The following is a 25403-nucleotide window of genomic DNA, read 5'->3' as shown; positions in this document are numbered from 1 at the left end:
GTCGCACTGCACTCCACCCGAGGTCACACCACACTCCTTCATGCACTCGCTTGCTTTTGGGTTTCATCAGCTCGACATCGTTTTACCGAGACCCGGCTGATGAGGAGCTTGTCAAGATTTTGTTCCCTGGTTCAGCAAGACACGTGGAAAACAGCTGTTTTTACCTGGCGCTATCTCAATCAGTGTTTTGAGTAAGGGTGAAGCCAAAGGATGAAGATTTCTGACTTGCTTAAAAAAAAAAACCAGTATGAATATTAATGAGGTGAACACAATGCAGTCGGCTGACTTTTCTGAGTGTCAAATTATATCTTTACACACCTGAGCTCCTTGCTGAAATTGAAACAGCTCTGGGTTTTATGATTTTAGCAGAACTGAAACGTTCTTCTCAGCTACATAATATATTAAGAGCACTCACTCTTTATTTATTCTTTCTATGAGTAATAAATCGAAACCTTTCATAATAACTGACGAGTTTGTACGGAATAATTACGCGTTAAAAATAAAACAGAAACAGGCTCGGGAACACAGTTGCAAGGTTTATTAGAGAACTGTGACTATAAAGATATGCAGGATTCTACTTATTCTCTGCGCAAACCACACAACTAGTCAACTCGGTCCATTTCTAGTATCATTTTCAACACCATGGCCAACCAGGCTGTAATAGTTAGTGATGCAATAATAATTAAATAAAATGGCAAAACCTTGTACGTCATGTCACCATGTGGAATATGTGGATCATTGATCATGGGGACAAATAATTTTTTTTTAAACTTATTTCTAACACTACAAGCCATACTGAGTTTCAAAAGTTCAGTCAAAGTTAGGAGCTTCAGGATGCTTCAAAAGTTAGAGCTGTCGACTACGGCACCATATATTATTTTCTTTCCTGTGACATCCCTATTTTAAAAAAAATTGAGAGAACAAGATAATTAAGCCATGGCCACAACTTCATAACGCAAGGGAATGAAAGAATTAAGAATTAAGAACTTGACAGAACGAGATAACTAAGTTGATGCCATAAATTCATAACTCAAGAGAACAAGATAAATAAGTCATAGCCATGAATTTGTAACATGAGGAAATTAGATAATTAAGTCATGACCACAACTTTGTTACTTGAAAGAATGAGATAAAGTCATGGCCATGAATTTGTAACATGAGGAAATTAGATAATTAAGTCATGACCACAACTTTGTTACTTGAAAGAATGAGCTAAAGTCATGGCCATGAATTTGTAACATGAGGTAACGAGATTATTAAGGTGTGACCACAATTATGAAACTTTAGAGAATAAGAAAATTAAGTCATGGCCATGACTTGGTACCTCAAGGGAATGAGATAATTAAGTTGTGACCATGGCAACGTAACTTGTGAGAGTGAGATAATTCAGTCATAGCTATGACTTTGTAACATGAAAGAAGGAGATAATAAAGCCAATACAATGGATTTGGAACTTGATAGAATGAGATAATTAGGTCATGGCCACAACATCTTAACTCGAGAGAACAAGATAATTAAGCCATGGCCGTTATTTTGTAACTTGAGAGAACGAGATAAGTAAGCCACGGCCATAACAAGAGGGAATGAGATTAGTAAGTCATGACCACGACTACATAACTTGAGAGAACAAGGCCACAACATAATTATCTTATTCCCTTGAGTTATGCAGTTGTTACCATGATGTAACTATCTCATTTTCTCTTGTTACTAAGTCATGACCATGACTTATTTATCTTGTTCCCTCGACTTAATTATCTCATTCCTATGCCTTATTTAAGTTGTGGCCATGCAGGGATGTCAGCAGAAGTATCTGTGTAAATATGGCTAGTCAGGCTAGTCAGTAGTAAACACTGGTAACTAAGAAACACCACAGGAATGGCACTGAAGCTCCAAGAGTAAACACATGCCCCTCTCCTCCACATGTCTCGGATTTGTGGTGCAATGCACTTTGTTGTCCAGAAAGAAAATTGAGTGTATCCACAGCAACACCTTTGCCTCTATGTGGAACGGGATATAGGACGCTGCAAACAGGAGACGGGCAAGAAAGAATAGAGATAGAGGGAAAAGTCAGGAGGAATTTGAAGAGTTTGAGGGGTTGGATCCTTGGAACTTTTTACTTGTCACCTGTAGAATTAAAAAGAGTCCATGGCCTTGAACTCGCTGAGGGCTTGGACAGGTGAGATGTGTTTCTTCTGCGAGCCTCGGCGCACACGGGTCTGACACTCCTCAGGCTTCTCCCTCTTCACAAGTGGCTTCTTCTCCGGAACCTTCATGCGCCATGACACTACGGGAGAATTGACTGCTGCTGTTCCATACACCTTTTGGTACTTGGTAGAAGCCACATATGAGGCCTTGACAGTCAGGACCACGGCATTCATCAGATTTTTGGCCGCCTGGATGAGGGATGTAGCACTGTCCAGCTGAAAGAGAGAAGAGAGCAAAGTCAGATGACTTTCTGTGGGTTTTATTTCACCTTCCCTCAGCACATCTTAGGGTGTGCACTTCAGTGCGGTGTAACACTAGCTTAGCTGGTAATGACTTAAAAATCAATGCAAACAACATTCAATTCAATTTGTTGGAAAAAAAAAAAAGCTGCAGCAGCCTTTTCACCAGTCCAGATCCCTCTGTCTCGATTGCTTCTGTATTGTTTATGTATTGTGTTGGTGCTGATATTGCGGGAATGTACCCCTGAGACGATGAGCTCTCCTCCGAGGTTCTGGACTTCGGCTTTCACTTTGCTGCAGATGTTGAGCTGGTGGCAGTAGAGGGCAATTCTCTGCAGGTAAGCCAGCAGGTCCTGCTTGCAAGCTGAATCAGGACACTGCAACACAGTTAAAGGAAGACACTTAGATCTGGACTAGCTCCAAATTTCAAACAAAATCAAGCCTTCACTTCACAGTGCAAAACAACTGCTCGGTGCGCGTGTGATGCAGGTTACAGAATGACATTAATATGGGTGGAATTGAGCAAGCAATCAAACACAGCAAGGGTGATGACTCAGGCTTGGTTTCGTTCCAAATGAATATGCGTTGCTCAGCTGGGTTACAGTAAAGACATACTTGCAGGTGGAATCATGTATAAGTATCACAGAGACTCCGGCTTGGCCTTGTTCCAAATAAAAAATTGAGTCTGTACACACTTCCCTCACTCCCTTTGCACTATGATATGTGGAAATATTTATGACACTACAAGACCTCTTCTGCTATGTTACAGAATGACATTGTTGTGGGTGGAATCAAGCAGAAACTCAGCAAGGGTGACAACTCTGGCTTGGTTTTATTCCAAATGAACACACACACACACACACACACACACACACACACACACACACACACACACACACACACACACACACACACATACTTCCCTCCCTCTGTTTTACACTACAAAGGAACTAATGTCTATATCTGTGACACGATATGACAAGCTCAGCTGTGTTTCAGGAATGTCATTCTTACAGGTGAAATCATGCATAAGCATCACATTTGTTCCAAATATAAATGAGTGCATGTGCACTTCCCTCACTCCCTCTGCACTACAAAGTGTGGAAACAAACCTGTTTTGCTGCATTTCTTTCTAATTCCACCTATAAACATGTCATACTGTTATACAGTTCTGTAAGTCACTTAGTATCACAAGCATAGACCATGCCAATGTCATTCTGTAACCCAACTGAACCAGTTAAAAATACAGTCCCCTCCAAAAGTCTTGGAACAAAAGGCCAATTCTATTGTTTTTGCTATACATTGAAGACATCTGGGTATTTCTTTGCATTTATAACAAGATCTATAATAATTTACTTTATGGTTGTGGTGGAATAGGTTTTATTTTAAGGAGTTATTGTTTTGGAAATGCTAGCTGGAATTTAAAAGCAGGGTATAGGGTTTAATAAAGGGTTTTTTTTTATCGTCTTGCGGACTTCAGTTAGCACCAAAACAAAGTGATCATTTTTGTAGCCATGAACCTAGAATAATCCCTCATACATTGACCCAGGATGTATTCTTGGGATTTCACAGAGCTCGAGTTTGAACTAATTCAATTCATGCAGCGCTTTAGGGACCACGCAGTGCCCTGGCCATCTATAAATGAAGTCTGAATATCGTACACTAGACAGGTGAAGAATAAAAAAGTGCCACACTAATGACATCTCTGCTTCATGAACATGATTTCAGCCCTTTAACTAGTCATGTCTAAAAGCACTATCTGACTCACACCTTTCTACTGCCTTCTTCCATTAATATTTAACAGTGCAAACTTGAAGCAAACAGTTTGTGAGTGGTTATTAATTAATTCAACACATCAGTGCTTGAATCAGACACGTAGTCACTAACACTACGTCACATTATAGCTAATCAGAGGTGTTAAAGGTCAGACAAAGAGTAAATGTATGTGAGAAGCAGTGGGTGGTAGCCGTTAAATGCTGTTATTACTGTAGCATTTAAGACAGAGAACATGTTCAATCACTTTTACATTTACATTACATTTATTCACTTAGCAGACGCTTTTATCCAAAGCGACTTACAAATGAGAAAGATACAAGCACTTTTATTCAAGAAAAATACCTGGTCAGGCACTTGAGATGAATATGTATGTGTCAGTATACACACCCCACGTACTTTGTATTCTTTTCCAAATTCCAACATTTCTATAACTTCACACATACCATAATTTCTCCAACAAGGTGCCTAATCCTTGATCCACACTTAAATGTTAAACCACCAAATTGCTGCTGGTCCAAGAACCAGCAAGGTTAGGGGCTTGGGGGAGGGCTTGACAAGACTTGAGCAACTTACATTGCTTAGCTCTGTCTTTTGGCTCAATTTGTGATTCGTGGTACATTTATGGCAGCTCACAAAAAACAAAACAACAACCAACTTACAGTACGTGGCATGATTGATTCACTTCTTCCAGTTGAATCAATTCAGATTCTTTCATTTTGTCACCAGTTGGAAGTGTTCAGAGATCACCTTGCTCAAATAATGAGTCTTTAGTGGTCACTTATACACATGCACAGTGAAATTCTTTTCTCCACATACCCCAGCATGTCAGGAGGTTGGGGTCAGAACACAGGGTCAGCCATGATACAGGTCTTGCAACAGTGGCAGTTCGGCAGTACTTGGGCTTGAACCCCCCACCTTCCGGTCAGTAACCCGGAGCCTTAACCGTCAAGCCACCACTGCCCTGCCAAGCCACCACTGAAATGCTCACAGACCTGTGCAATTGCTGTGTTCTCACCTGCTCTAAGAGCCATGCCAAGGTGAAGCAACACCTTGGTGGGTTCCATTCAAACACACTAAATGCTGTATATGAGAAAATACCCATTCACCAAAACATTCACTCGTTCCTTGACCAAGAGCCAGTAAGAAGATGAATCTTTCGTATAACAAATTACACTGTCAGTTTCGGTCGTTGATTTAGTGACCATGTTTGACATGCAAGTATCAAACCGGCCTCAACACGTATGTCCACATTCTCTATGAATCCCGACCCCACACTACGACCAGATGGCTGTAAAATGTAAATGCTTTCTAGCAGAGAGAAAGGTTTGATGAGAGGCATGCAAGCCACCTGTTTGGCTTCGTCTACAAATATGGCTGAAATCTGCCAGGAGGGAAAAAAAAGAGGTATGCACAGATCCAGAATCCTGCTCTCTTATCAGAGAGCTGAAAGTCTGCCGTGTTGGAGTGAGTGAAACACTCATTTTGTGCTTGGCACTGTCCAGCACTCAGATTACTCCCCCATCAGCAAGACGATCCACTTCGCCTTTCCAGCAGTATGTTTTTTTTTCTTTATCTAAGGGAAAAGAAATATCTCACAAGTTCAGCTAACAGAGCGTGTCACTGGGCCAGCAATGACTCAGCAGTTTCTTCCAAAACGTGGCCACAGACGATGACGAACGGCTGATCCGGCACACCGGCGATGCGTTCGTATGGACCATCACTCACTCTTTATGACACTTTTGTTCTCCGAGCCTTTGTCATCCAAGCAGCTGGCGTGATGGATTGGATATTAAAAAGGGGCTGTCAGTGCATTAGCGAGAAGGTGCTCATTTGATAATGAACGCAACACCTTCGAGGTGCTAATTCAATTAAAAGGAGGCACTGGGGTTTGATCCCATTCCCCTTCACACTCTTTCACAGCCCATCTACTGATGAGGTACAGCTTCAGACAGCTACAGACCACCAGGAATTCTAGGCATCCCTCAGAATCTCAAAAGGATCCTTTATGTTTCAACTGTACCAAAATTGTTGGTACTTGCTACCTGGACCTGTGCTTTTCCATCAACCATCAGTTCAATACAAAAAGTTCTAGATGGATGTATTTGTTTCCTGCTCATGATCAGTACCAACAGTAATGCTAGTCGAGGCGTGGCTGCATGTTGCTGATTGGTCACACATATAATGTCACACAATTTGAACTACAAAAAAGCAAGAAAAGCTACGAATGCTAACCTCACCCCTAACGCTAACCCTTGCTGCTTTTCCTCCCACGTAAGTTGTGTAAATTGTTATGACCACGTTGCTGTTGCACAAACACGGTGCTTCAACGAACCGGAATTCTACTGTTCACGTTCTGATCACGTGGGTTGCTGGTCTGTCTCGGTGACCACTTTTTTAAGCCTGAACCATGCTTTAAAAAAAAAATAAATAAAAAAAATAAACACATGATCTCTTCTCTGAGTGATCATATAAATTATATATCTGAAGGCAGCGCAACAGACAGGCTCCAAAAGGGGAGAATTTTCAGATTTTCACTGATTTTTTCATTTTATTTACACTCTCCAGTCTGATTAGTGAACCAGCCACAGGGCTTCAAAATAGATAAATAAATAAATAAACAAAATGAAAAAGGTAGACACTAGTTAAAAGCACTATAACGAAACAAAACAACCACTTCAAAGTCTAAAATTTATAACCACAAACTAATTATTAATGGTTATAGATTAAAAGCTTAGTTGCTTATCTGGAGCTTTGTAAATGAGGAATTTTATGTAATCAGGCTTTTACACATTTTAGCTGAATCCCTCTGTTATTGAGGTTTTCAATGATTTACATTTCTTCACATTTTACAGCTGTAAATGTGTAAATGGCTGTTGTCTCTCATGGTGGTCGAGAATGAAGTAGAAGTCGTGTGGCTTCTTGTTTGGGTCTGATCTTGTTAAAAAAATCGAAGCGTTAATGCTGTTTATCTCTCACCTGGTCGGCCACAGCTCGGGCCAGTTTGTCCATTCTGGATCCGGCCTCTGCGATCTTCTTGGCAGCATTGATCACATCAGATGAGTTCTTCAGTGGGCCTTTTCCCCTGTGAGCACACCAACAAATTACTGCATTACTTCTGAATCAGCATCAAAGCAACAAGCATCAAGTTTCCTGAGCGCTCGGGTGAAGGCTAGACAATCCTTCACTCACACACTGAGAAAGCAGATGGAGAGGGGAATAGAAGAATCTTGGAACCTTGAACCTGCTGAGATCTGCAGTTTTTGGCTGGAACATGAAAGATATTATGCAGTCCTCAATACTTTAAGAATGACCCAGTTTGCTATGAAGGAGAGTTAGCGTGGCGACATTACTCTCCAATAACAGCATGTCTCAAAGTGTTTAATCAGCAATTTTCCAATGAGTATTTAGCATTGTGGAATGTCTCTTAAACAAGTTAGTTCTTGTTCTCACTTTCTCACGTTCCCTCACCAGCCTATCTTTTTTCTCTCTTGAAGTTAATAAGACAAAATCTCAGCTTGTCGTGTTATCTAGAAAGTCCCCGTGAATAAGGTGTTACTATAGAAAAGATAACGCATTGATATTAACCTGCTGTTGAGACCATCTGATCAGTCAGAATTCAGAAATCAACAGTACTGTAGTGTAATTGAATATTTCACTGCTGTGTGTGTGTACCTGGTGAAATCTGTCATCTCCATCATTATCATGCACATCTGCTTGGCCAGCACGATGATATCATTGCCGTTGTCGTCCCACTTGGCCACCTCGGCGTCTAGCTTGCTCTTCTCCTGCCGGAAGCTTTCTACCTGCTCAGCGATCTTCGCCTTTTCCTCCTGTGGGAGCTGGGCCATGATGGCCTGAGACAGAAAAAAAACATATATAGTGAAAATGAAGGCAGGATTCTTTCAGCTGTGCTTCTCTGTTAAAAAAAAAAAAAGTGTCACTAGGGAAAAAAAAAGAGTGACATTGTTTCACTCCATTTAAAATGATGTTGAATAAAGTTTTTAAACTTAACACTTAATCACATAGGAGGACCTTCTGGAACCCCAATGACATCCCGGACTCATAAAGAGCCAATCCAATTCTTTGGCCCTCTGTTAGGGTATTAAATTCTCCCTCCATAGCAATTTTCAAGAGGTCTGAAGAGGCATTAATCTTTTTTCTTTGCAAGGTCATTGGGACAATAGTGTTTGTAAGATAAATGTATAATTACCTCACTTACACCAGTCAATGAATTATGCATTTGTTCAGCGCTCTGTCAAAAAGGTGAAAGAGGTAAAAGAGCAAAGTGTGTGTGTGTGTGTGTGTGTGTGTGTGTGTGTGTGTGTGTGTGAGAGATTCAAAATGTTAAAGTTCAAGACACTATATATATATATATATATATACATTGCCCTCCACTAATATTGGCACCCTTGGTAAATATGAGCAAAGAAGGCTGTGAAAAATTGTCTTTATTGTTTAACCTTTTAAAAAAAACATCACAAAAATACTCTGCTCTTGTGGATATCAAACAATTGCAAACACAACACAGGTTTATCCCAATGAAAAATAATATATTTGCTAGGTATAGGTGTGTAACAATTACTGGCGCCCTTTTAGTCAATACTTTGTGCTACCTCGCTTTGCCAAGATAACAGCTCTGAGTCTTCTCCTAAAACGCCTGATGAGGTTGGAGAATACATGGCGAGGGATCGGAGACGGTTCCTCCATACAGAACCTCTCCATATCCTTCAGAGTTTGAGGTCCACGCTGGTGGACTCTCCTCTTCAGGGTTTCTATGGGTTTCAGGTCAGGGGAATGGGATGGCCATGGCAGGATCTTGATTTTGTGGTCACTAAACCATTTTTGTGTTGATGTTGAAGTATGCTTTGGCAAATGAAGTGTCACAAACAAACTGGAGCAATGAGTAATGTTTATTTCTGTTTAGTAGAGCTAATTGAGTTTAAAATGTCTAGTGGTTGGCAAATTCCTTCCAGTATTTTATTTATACATCTCCAGCACCCATTCTGAATTGGGATCTGTCATGATAATGGGTTTTAGAAGGACCAGCAAGAGAGACACCGTATTCGTCACCAGTTATTCATGAATTTAGTATTGATTGACGGAGAGCTGATATTCCAAGCAGCCTGAAAGCTTTACAATTTTACCATCTACAAAAGAGATTTTTCCTTTTTAAGTGTTTTAAAGTTGTTGAACAGTGTTTAGCAATAGCCAGGCCGAATGACGAACGTGGAGTCTGGAAGATATGATGCTATGAGCAACCGCTTTTCTTCCTCATCCTACTTCAGAATTCATTTAACCCAAATCCCTCTTCCCGCTCGACGATAACAAGAGCAGGGTCTAGGAGCTTAGCATGCCGGCAAATCCTTCCTCATACAAAACCACGCCAACACACACTCACATCAACTGCTTGCGGTTCTGCCCTCGGATTAGAAACGCGTGCGCTCTTCACCCAGCCTTTGAGCTCCTTTAAATATGATTTATTCGAAGGAAATTGTCCAGAGGTTTGGTGTGTGATTTTTAAAGCTGACCGGTCAGAGGTGTTACACAACCACAGAGGAAATGGGGAGAGCGTTGGTTGTGCACGGGCAGGTCAGGGCGCAAGTAATATTACGTTTTTTTGTGAATGTGAAGAAAAAACATCCCCAACACGGACAAACCTGTACAGCTACGTGTATGTGTGTGCGTTTCATTTTTCTGGCTTGAACAATTTCGTTTCTAGATCGCAGGTCAGTCCAGCTACATAAAATTCCAGCGAACAACAGTGACAACAGTCACCATCCAGAATTCGTTCAACCCGAGTTAAGATCATGCCATTGTATATTGTTACTCTTGGCGTTACTATTTCAGGGAAGTCATCCGTTTCTATTGAAGTGGGAAGGCATAAACCAGTTCCAGTCTTGCATCTGCACACATTTCCTTCATTATGAACAACTGCAGGTTTAGAACACCAAACCTGCTGTTCTGCTCCCCAACCCAACGCCGCATTCATATCCGATCATGAACGTAGCATCTGATTGAGATTTGGAGAAAGAAAATGGTATTTAAAGTAATGCTTTCATGCAGAACATTTGAGGTCAGCTGCAAGCTACCTCCACTCTTTTACACAGCATTCCATCTGCATGACTTCGTCACTGAAACACAATCTCGCCTGCGGTCATCATTGTTTTGGTCTGCAGTATGTTGACGAAACGGAATACAGGTTGATAATGGACAAACTGTCTCATGTTCTAAAACACAACAATGCTGTTGTGGAGGCCCTAAAAATCTCAGCTGGAGACTGTTGATTTGCACTGAAGAACTGCTGCTGTAATCATATCGACTGTCTAATGCTCATCCCAGGACTTTTCCCAGGATGTTTAACCATCGGGTCAAACTATTCACTATCGAGTGTTCTCTGTTGAATCTGGTTCCTATCAATGTTTCTTCCTCATGTCGTCTGACGGAGTTGGCTTGTTCAATAGGAATCTAAATCGACAGTACACCGACATTTCTGTAAAGCTCATTTGGGACAATATCTACTTTTAAAAGCACTATAGAAATAAAACTCAAAGGGGAAGACTAGTCAAAGGGGCCGCACCCTTGCACTCTGGCCGGCAATGAGCTGGTCGTCTTCGGTCTGGACGCTGGTACGGCTACGTGTGTCATAGTCTTCCTGCTCAAAGTCAGAGTCATCCTCCAGCTCTTCAGGGGTCTGGAGAGAAAACACAAGCAAACATAGTTTTATTACAAAGCCCCAAACCTAACATAAGCCAAAACATAGCTGCAAGAAGCGACTGATGGGCCCAATCACCAAGGATGCAGTAAAGTCTGCTTTTTGATGAGTCAGTATTGGAATGTGTATGTTACTGTGCCACATCAGTAAACATATACATGAAAGATTGCATGACATACAGTGGAATCATGTCACACTTCCTGTCCGTGTGGTGTGACATGTTAATCGATGGCAACGTTGTATAAGATATCTCTACATCATGCTGACCAAATTTGCTTTAAATATAATGAATAACTTAAAATATGTATTTAAAATCTGTCAAAATACATAAACTCCAAAATATCTGACCTCCCATAGGGTAGAGATAATGGCTACGCCGAGGTAGTGGTAGCTCAGTGGTTAAGATGTTGGGCATCTGATAGGACGGTCATGAGTTCAAATCCCAGTGCCTCTAAGCTGCCACTGCTGGGCCCTTCAGCAAGGCCCTTAACCCTCAACTGCTCAGATATATAAAGGAGTCATGGCTAAATGCCATACATGTAAATGCGAGCGCTATTGAGCCTCAGGGCCAGATCTGCATCCAAACTTTTGACAGGTTTCAGGAATTTCTGAGCATGCCATGCATCTTAAACATGCAAAAAAAGTTTATAATAATAATAATAATCCTAAAAGATACCTTTTACCTTCATGAAGGATAACGGACTTCTATTCTACAACAAGGATTCACGTTTAATTTCGAAACATTTTGAAATACTTACATATATGTAGAATATCACAACTATCTACCAAACCTTTTATTTGTATATGTATTTTAATGTGTCTTACATGTCCTCTTCTATTCTGCATGTGTATACTGACAGTATGAACACTGTGAACGCCTAGTGCATGTCTCCGAACAAAAAAGGAGCTGTGAACACTCCTAAAGACATGCCAGCTATTCGAACAGACAGCTCGCCATCAATAATTCACACCACTCCGGTTTCAAGCGACTTACATCATTGTTTCTTAAAACTCCTCCTCGCGCTGTGTAAGTGTGTGCACTGTAACCAGAAATTCCCTCGTAATATCACATCATACAGTGAATGAAATGTTTTTCTTTTGCAACTCTGAAGATGTAGCATCAGCACCCTCCGCCCTCTAGATCAACCAGGCTTAAAGCCTAGATGCTGTCCAGTAATAGACAAACTACAGGGATAAACTGGATGAAACAGTGGCGCCTGAAATCAATATTAAAGTCCTTTCATTCTTGTTCTATCAATCATGAGCTTAAATGATTAGAAACCCTTGCAGTTTCCAGTACGTAGAAATATTTTTTTCCTCCTTTCCTGAGCACCGAATAATACTGGATTTGTTTTATTTATTTATTTATTTTCGTTTCAGAGTGTTTATTTACAGATTTAGATGTTCTTTTTAAAGGCGCACGGTGGTTAATGGTTAGCATGTTCGCCTCCGGGTCGGGGGTTCGATTCCCACCGCTGCCCTGTGCTTGCGGAGTTTGCATGTTTTCCCCGTGCTGCGGGGGTTTCCTCCAGGTACTCTGGTTTCCTCCCCCAGTCCAAAGACATGCATGGTAGGCTGACTGACATGTCCAAAGTGTCCGTAGTGTGTGAATGTGGTTGTGCCCTGCGATGGACCGGCACTCCGCCTTGTGCCCGATGCTCCCTGGGACAGGCTCCATATTAATATAAGGAAAAAATGACGATCAAATCACATTTTCAGCTGAATCTGATCGAAATCTCTGTGTGCTAGAGCTTTGTAGAGCCCATACTAATGTGTGAATGTGAGCTGACATGCTGTCATCATCTTCATAAGGAACAGAGACCAACAAAATACAAGAGCTGAGAGAAAAACAAAGCAGTCTGGCTACTAAACAGCGATGCTAAAGGGTTTAGCGGGCAGTAGCAGGACAGCTCCCAACCAGTCAGGCTTGACAAACGAGCCGAGAGTGTCTTTTCTCTGCAGAAAGCAGATCTACACTGCTTAATTATCCTCCGCTTCTCCTGCTCACTGCCAATCTGCAGCTCATCTTTCCTGTACTTCCTGACAACATTCTCTTCATCTGCATGGTATGTGACGGTTCTTCTGTTGTGTTCGTGGGAGTTGATGAAAAGGCAACTGATGTAGCTCTACTATCATTCTGTAATAATGCCTAGTTACATTCAGAGCATCCTTAACCTTTGAAATATATCCATCCATCCATCCATCCATCCATTTTCTGTACTGCTTATCCTACACGGGGTCACGGGGAGCCTGGAGCCTATCCCAGGGGACTCAGGGTACGAAGCAGAGGACACTCTGGACAGGGTGCCAACCCATTACAGGGCACAATCGCACACACATTCACACACTGCGGACAATCTGGAAATGCCAAATCAGCCTACAAGGCATGGCTTTGGACTGGGGGAGGAAACGAGTGTGAAGTATAAGTACAAGCATTAAGAATAATTTTACTTCAATGAACCACAACATCTTTAGCAACCGAGCCAATAGTTATGGATCTGACTAAAAATACACCAACAGGTTAAATGAGGTTTTTAAAGTACACCTTACTATAATGCTTTATATACATTTGTACAGGCTTATTCAAGAAAGGCATTACACACAGATAAAAACACAATACAAATTAATATAACAATATAACCCTCAGTTATAAACACACTTTATACAGCTTAAATATACAACTTCATAATGTCAGGCTACATAACACATTATAATATATGTTCATAAGAACATAAAGTCATCTTATGGACATTTATACAGAAAATAACTTCTTATTTATGGTGTATAAAACATTCTAAACATATTTATCATACAGTGCGAGTACACCATGCATTGTAAAGGTTCCAAGAAACCAATGGAGTATATTATAATGAAGTACAGCTTCTACTACAGTTACTCTATCTGAAAGAGTTTAGAATGCATTACAACACAGTGTATGTATAAGGCATCTATAAGGCATTATGAATGGTCTATAACGTGCGATAAATGTGTTTAATGCATTACGTTTCCAAACCAAATGAGTTATAGTTCATATAGATATATATATGTATAAATATATAAATGTAGTGCAGTGACATAACGTGATGTTATGTTGCTCTATAAGCCCCTTTTTATCGGAGGGAATAGATCTGATGTAAAGTGCATTGATGGACCCTCAGGAAGTGGAATTGATGTGTTATGACACCATAGGCAGCGCTACAGATCATCACGTCAGATACCAAGCTGCATGCAAATAAAGTATTTTTGGCACGTTTTAAATTTGAAAGCAGCGATTTTAAATTCCTAGCAGGAATTCATTTCCTTCACAGTCACAGCCAGGATAATGAATTACTGTGCAAGTCATTTTTTTCTCCTTTCTTCTTCTTCTTCTTCTTGTCCTTCTTCTTCTTCCTCTCTTTTCTTCTACTACTAGTACTTCTAATAATTTATAACAGAGGCTGAATATACATGATAATCAATTATGCATACACATTACTGTAATTATATGTATGGGTATTTTTTCAAAGCCAATACTTCTATAACTAATAGAATTATCTTATAAAATATATCAGTGTCTAAAACACATTATACCATATGTAGAAGTCATTAAGTGCTACAGGACCAGATGTACGCCGGGTAAATGGAGGTGCCGCGGCGTCGTTATTGTATTATTACAGTACGCCAGCTGTTACTGAAAAATAATTTAGTTGCTTTTGTTCGATGGGGTGAAATTAGTCCTGGTTTTTCTTTTTTTCTTTTTCAAGATCATTATCAGTGCTGGGGATAAATAACTGGCTCATTTTGTGTGTTTATTCATTGCTATGATCCTCCGAAGTCATCATTCTCAAGTTTTTTTGTTTTGTTTTTTTTTCCTCAAATGTGCGGCAAACAATCCGATTCAGTGTTATCACTAAGTGCGGATTAAAATGTTTGGATCTGTACTAAAATTATAACGTGATGGTCATGTGCTCAGGCGTTATATAGTGTTATAGGTATATTATATAATATATAGCATCGCTGCTTATGTATGCTCACCCGTATCATGAGGACGGCTTTTCTGATGTCACGCACACCGTCGTAGACCAGACGTGAGGCATCAATGAACTCATTCTCCTCGAAGGGCTGAGGCGGGCTGGTGCTCAGAGCTTCAATGGCGACCTCCACTTGCTCGGCGAAGCGGGGCATCACTGCAGAGAGAGAGAGAGAGAGAGAGAGAGAGAGAACATGGAAAAGAACGTAAGAGATGCAAATGGTCTAAATATTTCGAAATCTGTTCAGATCTGATTAAGAGCTCTGGAGATATGGCCATAGCAACGACAAGAAGAGAAGATATCAGCTTCTTGTCCACTCATTATCCACTTCACCACATCAAGAGTCCATAAGCCAAGTCCTGATCTGATCAAACACCACATATTTTGTGTGTTCAAGTTCAAGCTCTGCTAATGAATAGCATTTTGTATCAATGTAGTGACAAGCGATTCTTTAATGAACTCTTTACACCGTATGTCCTAATTCTCCGTTTTCTCCCACGTACGTGTTCCAGTTTTCCTCCTGATTTATTCACAGACCCATAATGCACAACATTTTTATCCTTTTTCTTAATCTCCATCCTTTAAGAGTGGCTTTATAACACATGCACTCTGTACTCCATAAAAACATACACTTCTTAACAGCACACAACAGAAAGCTAAAACTCTTTTTAGCCTTTAAAAAAAAAAAAAAAAAAGAAAGAAAAAGTATTCATTCCCTCGGAGCTCCCAGTGAATGAAGCTGCTTGCGGTGAGGAGCCGCTTCGAGAAATTAAACAGGCGCTACGCTAGAACGGAATATTTTTTCCAAGTCTGGTATAGAGCAGGCAGTCTGATTTTCACAGTAGGTGTTTTAAAAGCATGTTCTTCGGAGCGGCACTTAAGAAGGGAAGCCGGGCGTATAGACTATAGTGTTGGGAATAAGTTTATTGTGAATGGAGCCAGCTCATGATAAGAGGCTATACCTAGCACAGCTAATACTGTAGGTTTAAAAAGAAAAGTAATAATAATAATAATAAAAAAACTCTGACATTTTAAATTATTAATAGATCTTTCAGGACTGTTGAAAACCACTTAAATGGCTCAAGTACAAATGTGCTCTCTTTCTTTCTTTCTTTCTTTCTTTCGGTCGTAAAAATATAAAAGTGTCATTTGTCATTTGATTTGAACAGTGTCATATTTAAAATGAAAAATCAAATGTTGGACAAGAACTATGAGAAAACGAGGGATTTATAATATGTATAAATAATATGTTTGTCTTTTTTTTTAATCATTTTTTTTTTAGATTTGAGGTTAAAGCTTTGTACTGTCGACAGGCTTGCTTGTAAAGAAATCTGCTCTTTATAAACTAGCTCTCTCTGAGGATCATCACCCAGCTGCGTGGAGATGACGCATAGCAGGACCTGTGATTTGTTTTTGTTTGTTTGTTTATTTGCTTTTGTTTGTTTGACTCGTCCCTCATACGTCTCTGTTCTGACAGTGTATCCCTCAAACACTTGTTTTAAAGCGGAGAACAAAAACAGCCACGATACTGTAGGTGCCATTTACCCGAGCTGGAGTAAAATCACAGCCAAATAGACCACTAGACTAGAAAACACTTCTATGACATGAGAGTGAACTATAATACAAGTTCACGCCTTCAGTATATAATTCTCAGTATAGAGGACAGAGTTGAGCGATCGAGCAATATTTGGTTTGTCATCGCTGCACTTTGGCGGTCAACTCCATCTGTACGTCGTATTTTCACTCGTGTAGAATGGAATAACTCAGAAACGTGGAAAAGATAACATAGTTCGGTTAGGTAAGAATGTTGGTCTTTGTTTATTTCCCCATAGCGATAGATAACAAAGCGTTTCAAATGGGTGTACGATGTCATATTTATTCCCCTGGGAAACAGGAGGGAAGAAATATTCTGTAAATGTATTATTAACACTGTTATTAATGAAATATTAAATATTATTTACACCACAGATCTGTTGAATTCTGGATTCTGACTTGTGATTCATTTCATATCATAACAGCAGCTGTGACAGTGCAGCTCCAAATCACAGGTTTAAATTAATATGTTATTGTTTCTATAGCAACAGCACTCATTCACATGGAATTGTATGGTGGATTTAAAAAATTTTAATGAGGTAAAGATTCATTAAAATAAGGAGAGGTTTATGTATGGAAGGAGTCTCCAGCGTCAGAGGCAAAGCTGTAACTCCTTCATGTGGTTTCTTAGTAACAACGATGACAAGCTGCATTTTGGAACTGGATGATAAAGATACGTGACGTCACGTTAATAGTGTGGTGTAAAAGGAATAAAACGCTCCAGGACATGTCGTTATAGGAAAATAATAAGGACTCTGCTTCTCCGCATCACTCAGTCACTCATAATTGTATTATTCTATTCCTTACTCGTCCCACTTATTACTCATCAGTATTGTGTAAAAGTTATTATTTTAGCCCGGACTCGGTCTCCCGTTTTTCCCCTTCACTTAGTTGAGAAGGAACTAAGTGAAGCAGTTTATTTTCTTTCGCCTGAAGCCGGCGGTGAAATGGCAGTTCAGGCATCATGTTAGCTACTCATTAGATTGTAATAAGCCCTGATAATATCATTTTTCATACTTTTCTGCTGCAAAGTGACATGGAGTGTGTGGGACTCCCTCAACAGTAAATCTCTACACTGGCTTCAGTGTGTGAGGTCCAGCTATAAACTCAGCCTTCATCATGAATTAGAATTAGAGACTTCTGAAGAAAAAAACCCAATCCTTTAAAAACTTTTTACAATGCTGTGTGTGTGTGTGTGTGTGTGTGTGTGTGTGTGTGTGTGTGTGTGCAGCAGTTAGCTTGGGATCAATCATAATTGGCTGGAGGTTATACCTCATCACTGCCCCTGTCGATCAGAGCAACACTAGCCAATCAGGGAGAGCCGTGAGGTCGTAGGCAGGGGAGTTAGCATTCTACTGTGATGATGATGCACAAGCAAGCAAAAGCTCGATGTGTGTTGGAGGAAGCTGCCGATAGATCGGTCTAAATTAGGGGAGAAAACTGGACAAAAAGCCAGCACATAATAAAAAAAGTCAGTACATTTAAATAAAAAAGGATCATTTTTTATTATTATAACCCTAACGCTAAGTATTATGATCGCCTGGTGCCGTGGATTGGCGACGTGAGTAACATGAATATAGTCGTGTTAGACACCTGCTTAAGTAGAATTTCTGAGTGTTTTAAGAAGGAAGGAAGGAAGGATACAAGAAAGGTTGTAAGGAAGGAAGGAAGGGAGGGAGGGAGGCAGGAATGAAGGTAGGAAGGATGGAAGGAAGGAATGAAGGAAGGAAAAAGGAAGAAAGGATGCAAGGAAGGCAGGAAGGAAGGATGGGAGAAAGGAAGGAAGGAAGGAAGAAAGGAAGGAAGGAATGCAGGAAGGAAGAAATGAATGAATGAAGGATGGAAAAAGGAAGGAAGGATGCGAGGATGGCAGGACGGAAGGGCTTATGTAAATAAATGGGGAAGAAAATCAATTTAGAAATAAAGAGACATAGGGAGAAATAGATAAAGAGATAAATAGGCAGATAGTAGCTTTAATTTTCTTTTCCACCTTGTAAGTTGTAAATATTAGTATTGTTATGAATCTCCAGAGGGGACCATAGACTATATTTCCATCTGCCACTGCACCTCTGCATCACGGTCACATGACCACCCGCACCTGACTCTCATCCTGTGTGTATCTAAGTCACGGCTTGCTCAGCACTCGCTGTCTGGCTTTGTTTGTCTCAGGCTGTCACGTTGTGCTCTCCCATTTCCTAAGTATTACTTTATATTTGTTTTCCATGTGCACGTGTGCTTAGTGTCTTTTGTGTTTTGTTTGAACTTTTATTAAACGTGCGTCCGCATTTGCGACAAGTATACAAGAGTAAAAAAATGAAGAGGTACGTATATAAGGAAGTAAAGTAGGCAAATAGGCATCTAAGGTGACATGTAAATCAGGAACAAAGCAGGTAAATAGACATGTAAGTAAATAAGAAAGAAATAAAGTATGTAAATAAAAACAAAAGCAAATCATTTAGGAAATGCCTATAGATAGATAGATAGATAAATAAATAAATAGATAGATAGATAGTTCGATCAGTATCCAGTATTCAGTCAAAGCGCCATCATGATCTGTGATTTCCTTCCATCTTTGTTTTACTGTAAAAGAAAAACACACACACACACACACACACACACACACACACACACAAACACACACAAACACACACGCTAACGCTGTCAGCATCGCAGCGGCGCTTCTCTCATTTTTCCAGCCTCTCAGCAGTTGATTTCAAACAATAATGGAGTTGCGTGAGACACGAACACTACATCACGAGGCAGCTGGGGCTTCTTTTTTTTATTCTTTTTCTTTACAACAAAACAGCAGCTGAGATAAAAGCTGTTTTCTCTCATCAGCAAGACGCTCTGATGGCGTGTAATTTAAAAGCACTGGATTCACAGCGGGAGTGAAATCTCCGTGTTCCCTGTGACAGTGGCATGTTTGGGCTCGCCATGGTGACCATCAGAGTCGAAATTGTTGCCTTCCACAAACTGACAATGGAGTGTGAAAGGTGGTGGTGGGAAAAAAAAAATGCTGAAAGATGAATGAGCTTTAAAAGAAGCAACAGGTGGCACCTGAAGTCTCTCTCTCACACACTGACTTCCTGTCTGGCTTTCTTCCACTCGCTTTACACAAAGCCTGTCCAGTTCCTTTTAAAACTTTTCTTTGGAAGTTTTGGAGCGTTTATATATAAAATAAGCTTTTATATGCTTCTTTTAAAGCTCATTCATCTTTCATCAGTTTTTTCCCCACCACCATCTTTCATATATATTCATATATATATTATGTGTATATATAATATATATATACAGGTTGTGTAGAACAAATCTAGTCTAGTCATTTAGGAAAGCCCTATTTCTTTTTATTTCTTTTCTTCTTCTAATGGATCTACAATATAATACAATGCTAAACCATGGCCATACGTTGTAGAAGCACCAAATTTGGTAGACAGGAGTAGAATCCTTCCCACCATCCAGATCCCTTAGGGCACTTTACACCAGCCTGATGGTGGCCCTGTAGACCAGCATTATACATGTTGATCCATGCCTCTAAACTCTCTAAAGTCTTATTGTGGAATATCTTTTTGTTTCTGCTGCTTCGAACATGATGATTTGGGTTTACCTATTTAACATTTCAGAAGGGTTCTCCAGTTGGAACCTTGGAAGGGTCTAGTACAGTGATTTTTTTTTGTTTGTTTGTTTTCGGACATCCAACGTGATTTGATTATATGTTTTCAAAGCCTTAATGATAATAACTCCAGTCTCTCACCTGAGCTGAGGATCAACTCCAGCTCAGCCACATTATCGCCGCACTATTCTTCCATACACATTTTAATCACGCCGACTGAAATACTACAGTACACTATAGTACCCGTCAATGCCAACATCCCCACAAGATTTCATAATGTAATTGGTTTATGTTAATACTACGTGAACTGATCACGCTCGCGTTACAGAATTCAATCTCGTAATTAGAAACTTGTTCAAATTGAGTTCGGCATGAGCAATGAGATCATGTTTTGATGAGAAATGTAGGATTTTTATGTAAACCATACGTAATGTTTTTTTTTGCTGTTGTTGTTAAATCTAACAGACCACATGTTCCATTTTTTTCAGTGTAGGTAGAATCATAGGCCAATAGAAACGTTTCCCTTTCCAAATCGGTTCTACATTTTTAGAAAGATTGAACTGTTATCCACTGAAATATTCTAGGATTTGTAAAAAAATAATAATAATAATAAAAATAAAATAAATAAATAAATAAATAAACATCTGTAGTAGCAATGTAACTGAATACAAATACAAAAAAAGTCGCATGTTCTTTAACTTGAATGAAACAGGTCTACACTTTACATTGGGGATATGGATATTTTTAGTATTAAGTATCTTACTGTGAGGAAAAAAAGTTCCCTTTTTCCACTCTTTATTTGGAGACGAGAGGTGCTTAAGTCAGCCCTCCGTTTAGATAGCCTTGACCTTTCTCTAAGAAAGAATTTCTTGTCTCCTGTGACCAGATATATGATTGAACTCTCAGTTGTGCATACTGAGACATTATTAAAGTCACACTACAGACATATCGGGGACGATATCTTAAGATATTAAGAACTCGGTTATAACAAATGCCATAGCATCACTTGATCTTTTGCTCTTGTAGACTGATGCTTATTTAAAATTAAATACAAGAATAGTTATTGATATTGATATTGAGTTGAGTTGATATTTGTTTTCAGGGAATGCTTTGTGGTGGGCGTTCTGGCGCACTATGGCTGCCGTCGCATCATCCAGGTGGATGCTACACACTGGTGGTGGTTGAGCAGATTTCCCCCATACAATGTAAAGCGCTTTGAGTGTCTAGAAAAGCGTTACATAAATCTAAGGAATTATTATTATTATTTAACTTTAACATTCGTATGCAGTTCTGTGCGATGCATTCCCAGCATTCATCCTTAGTAACTGCCTGGTCAGGGTGGCGGTGGTTTAAATTAGGCTGTTTACATATTTTAGGAAACAGAACCAAGTAAATTCGTTAGAAAACATTGTAGGCAGGTCCAAAAATAAAACTATGCTAGCAAGATTAAAAATACAGTCCAATTATGAACTGGAGTGACGTAGCTGATGTCTGGGTTTTTGTCAGTGTTTCTGGGGACATAACAACAACAACAACAAAAAACCTTCCAGTTTAGGCCACGCCTTCTTCAGGTTTGAGTCTGATACAGATACAATTAGTGGTATTGCCATACACACCGATAATCAGTACACACTCGGGAATGATTACTCAGAATCTCAGGAATCTCGATAGACATTTACTATGAAGTACTGAATCCTGAGGAGACTTGGCAAGTTTTCTTCAAGACGAAGTGATATATACGATTTATATTTACTGTGATTTATAAAACATGAACGGAGTTGGTACTTCTTCTGTAGAAGTTTATAGTATTTCTCAGTACGTCTCTCACTCCAGTCCTTACCTTTGCTTTTCCGGAGATATCTCATTGTTATTCAGCGAGCGTTGTCTCTGCTCCTAGAAAACCACCATCTCCTCACAAAGCACCAGTTACTTCTTCACCACGTCTAAACAAACTACCCTGTGTAAGTCTGTCCAGGTTGTCCATGCCCACACACGCAATGGGGAGATGATAAATTGTTCCTCAGTAAAAGTAAAGTGCGCTGTAGTGCTACAGAGGTAGCGGCTCACCGGTTTCAGACAGCAGCTTGATGGACTCCAGGACTCGCTCGGTGTACACGCCCGGCTCGTAGTTCTCCATCTCGGCGTTGATAATATGGACCACACGAGCTGCGCGACCTCTGATCGCCCCCGCTGTCCTGTCCAGCGTGTCCACATCCCCCTCCTGGAGAGCTATCACACACTTGTTCACATCCTCCAGGATGTGGTTCTCTAAAGAAACAGAGGGGTATAAAAATAAATTACAATTAGGAAACAAACCAAAGAGATATAAAGAATTCACCAAAACAAACATGGTTACTGATTGTGAGGTAACATATTACATTGGATGTGCACAATGGAAGTTTTAAAAAAAAACAAACACTTGAGTCATGTGAATTTGTTGCTGTTTAAATAAAAAAAAGAAGTAAAAAGCCTCCCCCCAAAAAATGACAACTCTTAACTTTTAATTCAGTTAAACATCATTTTAAATGTGAATTTAGTGAATTCGTCATTCGCTAATTAATAGTGATTATATGTTGAAATGATGAGACTAATCAAGGAAAAAAAATCCACACCACCTCCTTCGACACTTTGGTCTATAATTGCCTCGATCCTATTTATTCCATAAATGTAACTATAAATGGATAAAAAGTACAGCAAAACAATTGTAATCGATGGGTGGTAACCGTAACGCCCCTTCATTACACCACACTGTTGTTGATTAATTTTCTATAACGGCATGACAAGGACTGTTTAATTTGAGACTGAAAATTAGTTTCCATTAACACACTATTGCATAGCGTATCTCAGAATTATCACTGAGCAAACAAAGCACGTCAAATTCAGCTTAGAATTTGAAAGTAAATTTTTTACTTCACCTGACACAGACAGGAAGTCATCGACAGAGGTGATGTCATCCACAGCCTCGGTCAGAATGCGCACCTGCTTCTCCCATTGGTCTTTAAACACGTCCATGTTGTCCTGAGCCACCTTGCTCTGGGGACGAGCCGCCAGCGTCAGGGCAGCGTTGATCACCTGGGTGAAGTTTGGAACAAATCAGCACCATCCCGTAATAAGAATTGTGTTTCGGCTGCTCGTGGGTATTCTAGTCACGATCGATCGGGTTCCCTTTAAACACCAGTGCAGCCTGGAGGCAAGACCTGAGCAGGTTTGTAACTATAACAGACTGTACGATCGTGTGTGTTCTAGATGTCAGATAATGATAACGATGAAGATCTTCTAACGGTAGACCTGTGATTACACAGATGGACCTCACGGCTTCCTTTGGGTATGCAAGTTGCATTAAAAAATAATACACATGGCTTCTTGGCTACATGAGATGGATGTGTTTGAGGAAGCTGTCTCTGAAAGAGGGTGCTTAGAGGTCAGTAGGACAAAGTGATGCCCTGCATCACTTTATCCATCTGACCTGTAAGCACCCTCTGAAGATGAGTTAGTCTGAAAATCAGCACCCAGAGTCTTCTCCATCTTCATTGGGTTTAATTAGATTTCCATCTGTGCTTCCAAGATCTTCAATCACCAACTTCACACCAAAATCGCTCTTTTTTTTCTTTTTTTTTGCTCGGAGGGATCTCTGAGCCTGAGACATGGATGCATGCACAACCTCTGATCTTTCAGACTGATCTCTGGTGAGCGCTCGAGCACTCGGGTGTTGTACGTCAAGCTGAATAAAACCCACGCCATGGGCAGATCCCTCAGTCCCAGAGCCAAGGACATGCTAACTCAGTTTCTCATCACGGATGTTATTTCACCGTTGTATGTACATATTATTTTTCAATTGACTCGTATTAAACCTGGTGTATTTTAGTAATTTAATCACTTCTCACATTTACCAAGAGTTCAAGCACATGAACAAAGAATTCCCTAATCACATTTCCATCCAATATCAGGCCAATTATTACCTAATTATCGTACCTTGCTGTAACAGGATAATTGTGTTGCCCCCTAGGTAGAATTATTATTAATAATTGTTTGAACAACCTCTTTTACAGAAAGATCGTTTATTAACGACTCAGGTTGTAATGTTATAATCCGTTTTTCTGAAATAAATGAACGGTGTTACAAGACCCTCCACAGAAACATACCAGACTCCCGGTTCACTTCATCTTGCACACGGTTCCTTTGTGAGGACAGAAGCAGTAACTTCAGATCGCTTTCCTGGAGGAATAAAAACATGCGTGCTTCCCGAGAACACGCATCACCTTCCTCTGTCCATGCTCATTCATTCAGATCATTTATTCATCTGGAGATGTTCTGTGATGCATGACCGTACCTTTCTCCCCCACGCTGCTTTATTCAAAGACTATCAGAACCCGGGGATATTGATAGAGGACCAACAGAGGTGTGTAAATGGAAAGGAGAGGACATGTGGCGCATCGGTGGGTTTTACTCTGAAGCTGACCAGCGTTGAGGTGACGGTATACATGCTTGAGGACGGAATGGAAAAAAGAAAGTATATCCATCCATTTTCCATACCGCTTATCCTATACAGGGTCGCAGGGAGCCTGGGGACTATCCCGGGGAACTCGAGGCACAAGGTGGGGGACACCCTGGACGGGGTGCCAAACCATCACAGGGCAAAATCACACACACATTCATACACTACGGACAATTTGGAAATACCAATCAGCCCACAACGTACTGTTATGTGAAAAAATAAGTACACCCCATGGAAATCGTTGGCTTTTTTGACATATTTGGATGAGCAAACATTTGATCATCTTTGAAATAGTGCCTATTAATAAAGTCGATGTACTTGAACAAAACCACAAGGAAAATTAGCTTTTCTAATGTGATATGTGATGTTCTTCTGAGGAAAAAGCAGACATGCATTCTTGTAGGCGTCTTGCATAACTGTCCACCAGTCTCGGACATCGGCTTGCTGGGATTTTTGACCGCTCTTTCACGCAATATGCTTTCAGTTGCAAGATGTTTGAGGCTTTTCTTGCATGTACTGCCCATTTTCAAATCCCTCTACAACATTTGAATGGGATTCAAATCCGGGCTTTGACTCTGTCATTCCATTATTATAGCCTCCATTTCTTCTTTTTGAGCCATTCCTTGGTGGATTTGCTCGTGTGCTTAGGATCAGTATCCAGTAGAAAGTTCCACTTTCGGTTCAACTTCAACTTTCAGACAGATGGACCTGATTCTAATTTTATGGATTTGAAGGTGTGATAAATGTAGGGGCGTACTTACTT

General features: G+C 40.2%; 1 protein-coding gene across 1 annotated transcript in view; it reads right to left on the bottom strand.

The window, feature by feature from the left end:
• Positions 1 to 320: 320 nt before the first annotated feature.
• The window catches only part of ctnna2 (catenin (cadherin-associated protein), alpha 2), a 293809-nt gene continuing 268726 nt past the window's right edge, over positions 321 to 25403 (bottom strand). The window contains exons 11-18 of the mRNA XM_053619170.1: positions 23061 to 23217; positions 22213 to 22413; positions 14947 to 15098; positions 10798 to 10911; positions 7893 to 8074; positions 7197 to 7302; positions 2687 to 2821; positions 321 to 2420 (exon numbers count right to left, since the gene is read on the bottom strand). Coding sequence (XP_053475145.1) covers positions 2133 to 2420; positions 2687 to 2821; positions 7197 to 7302; positions 7893 to 8074; positions 10798 to 10911; positions 14947 to 15098; positions 22213 to 22413; positions 23061 to 23217 — 1335 coding nt within the window. The 3' untranslated portion in view covers positions 321 to 2132. The remainder of the gene's footprint in view (positions 2421 to 2686; positions 2822 to 7196; positions 7303 to 7892; positions 8075 to 10797; positions 10912 to 14946; positions 15099 to 22212; positions 22414 to 23060; positions 23218 to 25403) is intronic.

Source organism: Ictalurus furcatus, chromosome 29, assembly GCF_023375685.1.
Source record: "Ictalurus furcatus strain D&B chromosome 29, Billie_1.0, whole genome shotgun sequence".
Classification (NCBI taxonomy): domain Eukaryota; kingdom Metazoa; phylum Chordata; class Actinopteri; order Siluriformes; family Ictaluridae; genus Ictalurus; species Ictalurus furcatus.
Note: the sequence above shows the minus strand (reverse complement) of the source record. Positions and strands in the feature narration are given on the sequence as shown.